Raw genomic sequence first — 12,104 nt, forward strand, 5'->3', positions numbered from 1 at the left:
TTCAGAGTGAGACTTATACGCTGTTTAAAATCAGCAACAAGCATCTAATGTTCAAAGAGGGCCAACACCTTTCCCTACTGAGTTAATGTGGTTAGTTCATGAGTGTGTAATCACAGTTAATGTGTTATAATAAGCTGTTGCGTTTCTGAATTTGCAACTGTGTTTTTAGTTTGTTAAGGTGCTTGGCAAATACAGGCCACCACAGACGAGATCCCTGTTTGGTCAGTCACAGAGGTCAGGAATTGCAAAACCACAGGATCACTAAGCATCAGTCGTAGACATAGCAGCAATGTGAGGAAGAGAAGAGAAGAGAAGAGAAGAGAAGAGAAGAGAAGAGAAGAGAAGAGAAGAGAAGAGAAGAGAAGAGAAGAGAAGAGAAGAGAAGAGAAGAGAAGAGAAGAGAAGAGAAGAGAAGAGAAGAGAAGAGAAGAGAAGAGAAGAGAAGAGAAGAGAAGAGAAGAGAAGAGAAGAGAAGACATTAATGGCTGACTGTAACTGTGACAGATGGCTCCACCTGTCTCACTTGAGCTGCCTCTGCACTGTTTACATAGGATCCTCCTGCGCACATCGCCCGTCTTATCCAGTAATACAACCTTTCCTAGAGCACAAAGGAACAACTGAAGAGAGTTTAGTGGCATCCTGGTTTTCAAAATAGGTTTTAAAAAGTTTAAGACCAGCTTTAACTTGACAGGACAAGTGATCTAGTGGCTTCAGGGTCTCCTGGTCATTTCTTTCAGTGCCCAGCAAGTTGTGTAAAATAATTGGCAATTGAAATGCTCTTGTAATTCTTTTTATTAAAGAATAGAAGTGAAGCGTGTTTATCTGAATGTTTCTGGTAGAACTGAAGTCACACAATCGTTTTGTTCACTCTCTTTCTTTTATAACGTGTTAATTTTACCCACAGTGAGGAGGGAATGTGATAATAGATGATAGCAATACAATCCCAGTCATGCGTGGGAAGTTTACGACCCAACGCAGCCTTTCACACATCAATCCAGCGCTATAAGCAAGGCAAAGACCCCCCTTCACCTTTCTCCACCTCAACAGATGCTATCTTGCTTGAAGGCTGGAGTTTATGCCTAGGATACAGGAACGGTTGGAAAAATTCCCCAGATGGATGGATAAGGACGTCAGTATAAAATAGTGGCTGATCAAAGCACAAGCATGGGCTGAATGAGATGGTGTGTGTTGGGGCCCTGGAAGGTTGACTGTGTGTCACCCTGTTGATTATGAAGAGAAGCTGGCCTTGTTGCATTCTCTGCACCAAGGGAGATAAGAGCGGGAGAAAGTGTCAGGCGGATGAGTAAGGTTGGGGGACAGAAAGGATTCCTCTGTCAGGACAAATGACAAGAAAGCCCCTAATCAGAGGACAGACTATTAACAAGGCTTACCACAAGAGCTTGTTAAGGACGAACTCCCAGTGAGGTGCTGATGAACTGGAGGTCCATCATAATATCTGCAGGTGGGGGAGTGGGGTTTTCAAGAAATATAGCATCAGCCATTAAAAACTAAAATGTCTGAATGGTATGTATGTTATTTGACAAAGGCATGGAACACTTCATCTGTGAAGGGGAGAGCAGTTTCAGACTCACTGGACTGTAGAGGAAGCTAACATGTCTCCCACCCAATGCCCCAACTTGTTTCTGGAAGGTAGAGTTCACACTAGTGAAAGACCCAATTTACGCCATAGTAAGCTGCAATGCAAGCTACGTATAGAAAAATGGGTAACAGTGTGTTGTCAGCTCTGGCATGCTAAAAAAACGAACAGATATGAAGTTATCAGAGAGGGATATCTTATAACAAATGAGAGTAAAATGAGACTAAAGAGGAAGACCACTCAAAGGCGAGGCCAGCAGCATCTCACCAGCCTGTAATGTTAAGCATGGTGGAAAAAGACATGTATTTCTGCAAATTGAAAGGTTTAGGCAGAACCCAGGGTTTTTTGTTTTTTTTTACCTTCTCTATGCCAGTTTACACACATTCTGATTCAACATGCTGAAAATATTTATATGTAGCACAATGCTAACAGGAACGTGTGATGCACCACCACTAAATGCTTATCATCCCAACACAAACCCAACATGATGTTCACAGTGGAATCTGCAGCAATTTTTCTACAGGAGAAGATTTTTGAGGTGGTGTTACAAATGTGAGCTGTAGAGAGGAAAGTGGCTCCCAAAAATCTTTTAAAAAAAAGGTAGTGATTTTACAGCTTGCCTGCCACATGCTGTGGTTAATAAAAGCTGCTTCATGAAAGGAGAAGGCTGAATAAACTCTAGTGAAAGGAAAACTTTCAGAGCTGCATTTATACTCATAAAAGCATGCCAACAGGTGAGTAGCATTTGTCTCGATGTAAAATTGACTTAACACTGACTTAAAACACCATAAGCCAGAATTTCAGATGGACATGTCCTAATACTCGGGGTTGTTTCACTTGAAAACAAAGAAAAAAGAATAAAATTCTCATGACATTGATCATTCATTCAGATTTGAGTACATTTAATGACACGGATTCCATATTTTGTATTTTTGTTTTCAAGAAAACAAAAATGTGTAGTAAATGTAAAAGAGCATGTCTTGTCACGGTTTCAAGCTACAGCACAAATGTCACAGCTGAACATTTTTTCAGCCAGCATTCTTTAAGTAAGGAAATCCCTATCTATAAAACAATTCGGTGAAATTTAATGTTGTCGAAGGACACAGAGTATAGGTCTTCACCAAAAACCTGCAGTAAATTCAATCAGCTTTTAACAGGTTATGACTAGGGAGTTAGTGTTCTGATAGTCTAACCAGCCTTCTTACAAGCTGAATACAACTGGCATTGGAAAGAAAAAGTGCTACATGTGTGTTTTACTGTACAGCTGTGTGAACTGTGAGGCAGGGAAGAGTTGTGGTGCAGTACCAGTGGTCTGGGAATAAGAAGCGACACATGACCGCCTGTGTGTCACTTATCGTTAGGTTCTCTTATCTTTGACCCACAGCCAATTGGACTAAACAGACACGCTTCACCGAGCTGAGTGGTGTATACAGCCTCTGATGTTCCCTTTTCATGTTTAACACCAAGCATGGCTGTTATATTTTCTCCAAGATGCTTATAGTCTGCACCAGTGAGCACGAGACTGAGGGCAGGGGCAAGAAACACAAGGGTACACAAGGAAACTCCCCCAGAAAAGTGTACAGCGCCTGTGGTGCTGAACCGAAGCCCAGCCACAAACAGCGGACATCTGCCGCTGCTTTGGCTTGAAACCTCTCGCCGTTTTCCCACCTCTTCAACCGCCAGCAACACCAGTCACTATGTGCCACAGGACAATTTCCAGAACACAAGGTAAAGTGGAAGAAAACAGCTTCACATGTGGAGCTGCAAAGCCACACTGTAAACATTTGCCAGCGTTATTGGCTGGTGGACATTTTCAATAATGACGACAACCCCAGGCTTCTTCACTACTTCATGACCCGTTGCAATAACCATTACAATAACCACAGGATACATGCACACACTTTCTTGGCATTTTGTTTTTCACAGAATATATTTTTTATGAAGTGTGATGCATTTATATCTTATTTTATAATTCAGTATTATTTTAACATAAAGCCAAATTGCTGGGTGTTGGTCAGTCTCTGAGGTGGTTCTTTATGCTTCATGTCCAATCAGAACACAACAATGATATTTCTTATCCATGTTCTAGGATGACCCCTATAGGGTGATGAGTGCCAAATGTTTTTTGTTTTTGACCTTTTTTTTGAGTCTGAAGGTGCACCAGAACCTGCAAAATCACCAGACCTCAACCCCATTAAAAATGATTATTATTTGGCACCAAAATAGGCAATAAAAGAGACAGGAAGTGCCATCTTAAGACACTGGGAGTTTCCTTACCTGGTAGGACCGGTGTTGTTATTAACCATGACCAAAGACACAGTCAAATGTTAGAAATAAAATACAAAAAAAAAATTTAGGCTGTATTAGAATATAGCAATTAGAGGTTACATGGCAGGATTCAGTAACCACAAAACTCTGGAAGAAGACTTGGAATAATCTCCAGGAATAAGGTCTTTTGAGAAGATACGACACTGTGATGCTCAATAACTTGCCTAATATGTACTTAGCTAGGGCTCAAACTCAGGGCAAAAGCCATGAAATTTTTAACTACACTCGAGACGTGACTAACACGTGAGTCAGGGTGGTTATGTTACTCAAACTCTGAGTCACAGAGACCGCCACAGCAGGCACAGCCGACCTTCGCCTCCTTAACCAGTTACATGTATAGGAATTCTATATGCAGCTGAGGGCTCACGCTCCTCCAGGGGCCGGTCTGCGGAATCAGATTTCTACTCATCTAAGTATTACTCACCCGTCGTTGGAGCAGGTGAGGAACTCCTCTTTGATCTTGGGGTGCCAGCAGCCGCTATTCAGCATGGCCGTGTGGCCCTGTGGGGGAACATGAGACAATCGGGTCGTTATTGACCATCTCCGTGCCGAAGGTAGAGAGAGCGAGGGTTATATTATGAAGGCATGTTGCTATGCAACAACAGTTTTTGAGTCAACCGAAAATACATGAAGTGAAAATACTAGCCAGTTTAACCAAACAATCTTTATAAAGGAAGGGTAAAGAAAAGAGAGAGTATTATAGCTTGTGTGGCAAAACAACAATTCTATATCTAAACAAAAGAGGCCGTCATCCAAAAATTTTGTCGAATCCAAGCCACCTTCAAACGTTTCAAGCTGTGTGATCCCTTAGCATCATCTTCCAAGTAACTTCCTGTAGGGTAAAATTAGTTATAAAAAGCAATCTCTCCTGGTGCAGGTCCTAGTATACACAAACACATACCGAAACCTGAAATCACACACTGTGGAGGTTTTGCTCTAACTCTAGAAGCTTGAAGCTGCCGTAACCTACACATACATACCCATAACCTCCCCACCAATTTGGACTGTTATGAAGAATCAGATCAAACGAACGAGCGCTAGTCCTCCTTACTGTTCCGAACACTGCACGCTAATCACCTCGTTAATGATATGACAAAGCTAATTTCTCCCATACGGAAAGAGAACAGCAAGATAAACAACAGCGGTCAAAGCGGCACAGCTTCGCTTGGATAAGAGGAAGTGTTCTTGCTATGCACATTTGATCCACTCTATCAACAGTGCAGGAGAGCAAATTGGCAGTGGACTAAATAGAGGCAGACAGATGCTGAGATCTATATATACACACACACGTATACACTCAGAGAAAACACACTAAGCACCCCACAAGGAGAAACAGCTAAATTACAAACAGAAGCAGGAAGAGGTGTCACTCTAGATTTTAGGTAATCTGTGTGTGTGTGTGTGTGTGTGAAGGCAGAAGATCCATGAACACTATGTGGATACAGCACATTAGCCTGGGTCACCTTCCCTGGGCCACTGCTCACAAACAAAACTGCTTGCACATTGGAGGCCAATGGAGCAGCACAGCAATTCTTCAACTGGACAGTTATAAAAAGACTCGTGGTTTCACCTGTTTGTGTATGTGCGTTTGAGACAAACAAGAAAAAGTGAGCTGACCAGGTGCATACTTTATTGGTGCCCCTTCCATTCACTGAAGCAGGAATCTTAACCGAACTTCACTGGGACTTCAACAAATAGTCTGCAGATGTATCAAGTGCACCCATAAACAATGCAGGTCACTGCTCAGAGAAAAATCATTGAAAAAGTACCTCTTTGAAATCCACACACACAAAAAAAGGCACACTATCCAGATTGTCTGCAAATATACACAAACAGATTTTTCTTTAACAAATCTGGCTTAAGATAAATCAACAGCAATTTCCCAGAAAATCATCCTGACATTTTAACTGGACCAAAATTTTTTTTTTTTTTTTTTTATGTTCAAGGGATGTTAAGTGTGTGTGGATCACTTAGAAAATAAAAAACTTACTTACTAAATAATAGACAACTATAAGAACCATAAAAGTAGCAGAGAAAGAAAGATTATAAAAAAGTAAATAAATTAATTAATTAATTATTTAATTAATTAATTAAAAAATAAATGATATAGAAACAATCATATTTATAATAATAAATATAATAAGTAAAAAAAAATAATAATACTTTTGTTTATTGGTTATATGTCATTAAAGGATAAAAAAGTTCAAATGAAGGTCTACAATGCAGACCTATTACACATGTCTATAGACATTTAAAGGCCAGAAGGGAACTATACCTTGGTATTGGCCATGTCTACAATATACTGGTCCCCTTTGATGCACTCTAGGACTTGGAATCCATCCCGATCCAGCACTTTGGCTTGGGCATTTCCTGCTACCACCAAGATCACATCACCTGTTATGCTATACTGTAAGGATTTGATCTGGTGACTGAAAGGAAAAAAACACAAAATCATATTACACATGTATGATCACGGGTTGTCTTCACTAGGCAATGCTTGGCTTATTTGGGGTTAAAGGTCAGCTGATCTAAGCGACAGATGCACAGCAAGACACCCTGACAATCGTGCCTAGGTTCTGAACAACGAGGGGCCACACTCTCTGTGTACAGGAAACTCTGAGAGATTTCATCTGTCTGACTCCACGGTCAAAGACATCTGCCAGTTGTGCAAGACTTCCGGCCTCGCAGAATGTTACGTAACTCCTAATCGTGAAAAGATGCCTGTGAAAATTGCCAATAGAACACAATATTACTTATGGTAGTCATGGTGATTTGAAATACAATACCTGCTGAACGTAGCTGTCTGTGTTTTTTTGGTTTTCATTTGAGCAGACAATTTAGGATGGATTTGGAGCAAAAAACAAAGGGGCTTAATATCACGAAGACAAAGAAAAAATAACAAGTCCAGTGTTTTTAAAGTCTAACTGTACACCCCGGGGCATGATGATAAAACAATTCGAGGTCATAGACTGATTATGTGCAGACCCATTCTGCATTTAGTCAACGTAAAAAAATTCGGCGGGGCCGTTTAGAAAGCTGAAATGCATTAGACATAGTCACTAGGACATGCAATGGAATTAGCTCGGAGGATATGTCAAAGCCTGACTGAGACTCATGTACGGGAGCATTACTCAACAGTCGTTCACAGCCTTTATAGTCTCCACATGGGCAATATTGTTTTTGGCTGCAAAGCCAGGAGCTTATTAGAGGGGGAACGGCACTGCGAGCTGATGAGCTGCTTAATGTGCCGTAGTACTGCTCTCTTCATACACAGGAAAGCCGCTTCGGCTCAGCCCGGCTCAGCCAATTGGCTTTCAATTCCACGAGACTCCTGATTTTCTAAAGGACACCCACTATTTAAAAGGCTGAGATATATCACAGCACGCAAGCCCTGCCTTTTCCTGCCCTTTCCTGCCCTTCCCTGCCCTGCCCCGCTGCATCTGGCCCCAGTTAGTCCAGGCTGAGCCATCAATGAGGTCGAAAACGCAACACTGAATAACACACAGTGGGCCAGGCAAAGCTGGAATGTAGGGAGGAACACAACACTTATGTCCAGAAACCGTTTCCCAATGGGATATTATCATTTCATATAAATACTATACACAACTGTTGTAAACTAGAGCAATACGGGTTTGTAATCACGGTTTGGCTCTGAGAAGAGAAGGTCCATGTCAGTGTGTCCATTACTAAGAGCAGAATTTAACTTAGAGTCTAACATTAGACAGGTGTTGAAGGTGATGTATTAAATCACAACAGCTTGTCTTCTTACTCATTATTTCTTACTGAATTATTACATTCCTGCTAGCCTCTATAGACACTTGCCCACTTTTTTTGCTAGCCTCTGTCTATTTACAAACTTAAATACTGGCCTAAATATATACTTATCAGCCTTTTTTTATTTCTTATTTACTTACCTTATTACTCTTTGTCTAATTTCTTGCTGGCCTTCTCATATACTTCCTTGGCCAATTATTTACTTATCTACATACTTGCCTTCTTCCTTACCTACCGATTTACATGCATACCAGCCTGCTATCTTATATACTTACCTACTTAACTTCTTATTTGCCTCCAAACCTGACTATTTTTTTGCCCATTTTCTTAACTGTTGTGTTTGCTAACCACACACAAATTTGTGTACTGATTCTATTACCATTAAAGCAGCAGTCAAGCTAATAATAACAATAATGTTGATCATATTTAAAATCATTCTCACCATTCACAAGGCTGTAGGGACCTGAAGGCGTTCAGAGCTGCATCCATCCCGGCAAAGTCCCAGAACTTGACATCGTAGTCGTAGCCCCCGGTGATCAGCCGAGCGCCAGACGGGTCGAGCGCCAGTGCCGAGACCTGCAGCACAGCACCAAGAGGAAGGACTGTGAAGATTTTATTCATGTGTAGTGATCAAATGGGATGTTCATTAACACTTGCATCTCTTCATGAAGCATCAAACAGATTCTGTGTTTGTTGTAATAACAATGCTTTGCCTTAAGCTCATAAAGTTCGTCTGCTGTTTTCATCCTTACACGGCCAAAAATCTCACACAACCTGCCACCACCATCTCCCTTTCAAGCGCACTATAAACATTTTATTAGAAACATATAAAAGGAAATGAAAGGGTAAAAAGGATTTGAAAGGGAAAGAGAAGCAGTATAAAGGTAATTCAACAAAAAAACAAAAAGAATAAGGGGAATTATGTGACTATGCACATCAACAAATCAAAAATAATGTAAAATTTAAAGACAACATGGCCGTCGAGGCTTCACAAACAAACGTGCTCTATAAAAACCCTGCTATACTTAAACTCCATTAAAGAGGATTAATTCAGACTTAAATAAGACTCACGTCTGGATCAGATGCATCGCTCGGTCTGACTGAGGAGCTTTTACAACTACGCTGAAGGAAACGATTAAGAGAGAAAACCGACAGCGGCCAAGTGTTCATAACAGGATCGTGTTACATAGTCCACCTTTATTACATTTACAGACTTTATAAACTAACAGGGAGAGTGGAGAGAGAAGGTCAGTGGTGTTGGTGGGGGGACGAAAGAAAAGAAACTTACTGTCTTTGTACCATGCTGGAGCGTGATCTCATGAGTGTCTGGAATCTTCTTAACTGGGTCCTGTAGCAAAAAGCGATAAATAAAAGAAGAGAGAGATGAAAGAATAGGAGAGAGAAAAGAAGAAAGCTTTATAGAATAAATGTGATAAAATAAGAATGCTGCTGTTTGGTTTTTTGTGGGTTTTTTTTGGAAAATATATTTTTATTGGGTAGATACTTCCTCCTGTTATATTATTCCTGAACTAACATGTGTAATTAATCCTCATGCACCTGTGATCGTTTATGGAGCAGACTGTGGGTCAGGACTGGTGCTACTTAAAACACACAGCAACTGACATTAAAGGTCACGAAGGTCTGTCTTGTAGGTAGGCAGAGAGATTTGACCATCACACCGAACAAGCAGCAGGGGCAGGAAGTGCCACGAACAGGAAACGGTTCTGACAGAAGCCGAGTGAGGCCCTGGAGAAAACACACGCCTCTGCACTCTGTCAGATCCAGTGTCAAGTTAGAAGACACACTCAGGCCGCCTCGAGGCGTTATACAGGAGCGTGTGGTAATAAACACTTACATAATAAAGCCATTACAGGGAAGGCACTTTTAGGATCTTTTGTTCCAGAGATCACGTTCCTGTTAAGCTTGTTATTACAGGCTACTAATTATTATTATTGCTGCTGCTGCAGCATATAAATCAATCATACAGACACAAGAGGCACAAAAATGGACATGATGGGAAAGTGCTGCCCCCTAGTGCAAACATCAAGCAGCTGAAAAAACATTGTTTCTACAGAAACATCAACTTCCTTTCCTTTTTCAGTTTCTCTACTTTTGTAAAGCTGCTTTGAGACAATGTCCATTGTAAAATGAGCTATACAAATAAACTGAATTGAATTACCATCAGAATTGAATTACCAAACACCAAATAAACAAAAAATGCTTTATTCACGTTGCTAACACAGAAACAGAATGAGAATTTTTTATAACTGCTATGATAAGCGACAACAAGAACTAATTTATTTCGCAGACACAGATAAAAGGCATGAGGCAAAAATGTAACTGAGGATAAACTGCTATGTTTTAAGAGGAATAAAAAGCTTCAGGATGTGCTTTTATAGTTTATAGTTAAGAGTATTTAGCATTTCCAGGTGGTACACAATATTATTATCATTATGATTATTATTATTATTATTATTATTGTTATTATTACTATAAGTCACTATAATGCTTCACGTGTGTCTAATGTTATTCATTTATTTTAATAAAAAATTGTTGACATATTAAGAAGAATGTGACATTATTACGTTTTTAATGTTAAAACTCTGACTATAGTTAACTATACATTATAGCTACTAGAGCTATAATTAAATGTCTGACAACCTGCCAAGACTGAAAAGCAACACCTACATCATCCTCATCCTCCTGCATGGTGTCATCATCGTCATCGTCATCATCAGCTGTGGTGCGGCTGAAGCCTGGTGGAAGCGGAGGTCCAATCTGTTCGTCATCATCATCATCATCATCATCATCATCAGCCTGTGTGGAGCGAGCAGGAGGAGGAGGAGGACCAACCAGCTCAGAGTCACTGCTGTCACTGCTGTCGTCACTTTCAGTCTGCCTGCTGAGGACAAAAGATCACTGTATGAACTCTCATGCTCATGTGGATGATTTAAGGAACGAGACACTGTACAAAGCCAGGACTCTATTAAGCAGCTTGTGGATCCCTGAACAGATTTAATCTCACCTCGATGTGGAAGCAGACGGTTTTTGTTTCTGGTTGAAGGCAGACGTTGTAGAGGAGGCAGCACTGCGACCTGAACTCTCAGACTCCTGCTGCTGACGGTCTTCTGCTCAAACACACGACACACTTCTTTTTAAACAACCGGCTACACTACTCAAATCCTCCTACCCTTTTCTTTAACCAGGTCACATCTAGGTGGCTATTTATCCAATCCAAAAAAGTCAGACCCCTAAACAAATCATCAAACTAGTATTTTTAACACTAATACTCAGTTAATTACATTTAGCTCTGCCATAATTACTTTACATTAGCCGTACTACTTTGCAGGAAAGTTTGTTTTGTTGTATTGTATGTTGTATAATTGTTCAGAATAGTCTAGTGCACATGTCTCATGTCTTTATAGACTTTTTTTTAAAACGTTTTGTCACGTGCAGCTATATTTTCCAGCCCAAACACTGCATCAGTTCTGTGAGAAAAATAAAAGCTGCTGCACGTGCGCTGACTTCAGATGACTGACTGGAATTAAACCTGAAACCAACCTAAAACCCGCTGGCTCCTTTCAATGGCAGTCCTTCGGGTCTGCTCAAAAATAGCCTCGAAGTCGAAAGTCCGAGCTTTTCTACCTGTTAACACGACATATACACAGTTTACACTTTAAACGTAAAAGGAAATAATTCACAAGGGCAAGAAATCAGGAATAAGCGTGCTTACCAAACCCAGAGAAGCCCATAACTGAGGAGATGTCCTCATCTTCATCTTTCTTCTCTGAATAAAAATACACCGAATGGAAATATATTTAAATTCCTCTCTGTTGGATATATAGTGTCGTAGATGGCATTATTAGATAGATAGATAGATAGATAGATAGATAGATAGATAGACTTAAGAAACAAACATGCAAATGGTGCAAAGTTAATTTGCAGCTGCTAACTGGCTAATTTTCTAATAATCGAGGTTACCAATTGTACTGCGCATTTCCGATGCGAGTAATAATGGTTCTGTACAATGTCTATAAATTTGAAAAAATGTGTTTGTTTGTTTGTTTTTAGCATAATGTAATCATTTAAAAACTAGACTAAAAACATACCATCACTATGCCTCTGTGCCGCCATCTTTCTCGAGTATCAACATTAAAAGTCACTTCCGGTTCACATCCAAGCTGACGGACAAAATAAAGGCTGAATTCCAAGCAGCTGCAGACGCTCGTGTTAAACATAACAGACTATATATAGACCGTATCTGTTAGAATAATGTGTTTAAATCAAGAGCATCGTCAATAAAAGTGAATGGAAACTAAATTTAGGCTCCACAAATCTTCATTTATCGCAAAAAAACACCTACCAACTGCCAAACTGGTAGAGCATATTCCAATTTCCTTGTTAC

General features: G+C 40.2%; 1 protein-coding gene across 2 annotated transcripts in view; it reads right to left on the reverse strand.

The window, feature by feature from the left end:
* Positions 1 to 11,877, reverse strand: part of LOC131366691 (WD repeat-containing protein 70) — a 38,453-nt gene extending 26,576 nt beyond the window's left edge. The window contains exons 1-9 of one of the 2 annotated variants that reach the window (XM_058411373.1): positions 11,809 to 11,877; positions 11,433 to 11,486; positions 11,261 to 11,344; positions 10,725 to 10,827; positions 10,388 to 10,598; positions 8,988 to 9,047; positions 8,142 to 8,275; positions 6,201 to 6,354; positions 4,350 to 4,426 (exon numbers count right to left, since the gene is read on the reverse strand). In XM_058411373.1, coding sequence (XP_058267356.1) covers positions 4,350 to 4,426; positions 6,201 to 6,354; positions 8,142 to 8,275; positions 8,988 to 9,047; positions 10,388 to 10,598; positions 10,725 to 10,827; positions 11,261 to 11,344; positions 11,433 to 11,486; positions 11,809 to 11,833 — 902 coding nt within the window. In that variant the 5' untranslated portion in view covers positions 11,834 to 11,877. Of the gene's footprint in view, positions 1 to 4,349; positions 4,427 to 6,200; positions 6,355 to 8,141; positions 8,276 to 8,987; positions 9,048 to 10,387; positions 10,602 to 10,724; positions 10,828 to 11,260; positions 11,345 to 11,432; positions 11,487 to 11,808 lie in introns of both variants that reach the window. The other variant, XM_058411372.1, reaches the window with a different exon arrangement.
* Positions 11,878 to 12,104: the final 227 nt, after the last annotated feature.

The sequence above is a fragment of the Hemibagrus wyckioides genome, linkage group LG16, assembly GCF_019097595.1.
Source record: "Hemibagrus wyckioides isolate EC202008001 linkage group LG16, SWU_Hwy_1.0, whole genome shotgun sequence".
Lineage (NCBI taxonomy): Eukaryota > Metazoa > Chordata > Actinopteri > Siluriformes > Bagridae > Hemibagrus > Hemibagrus wyckioides.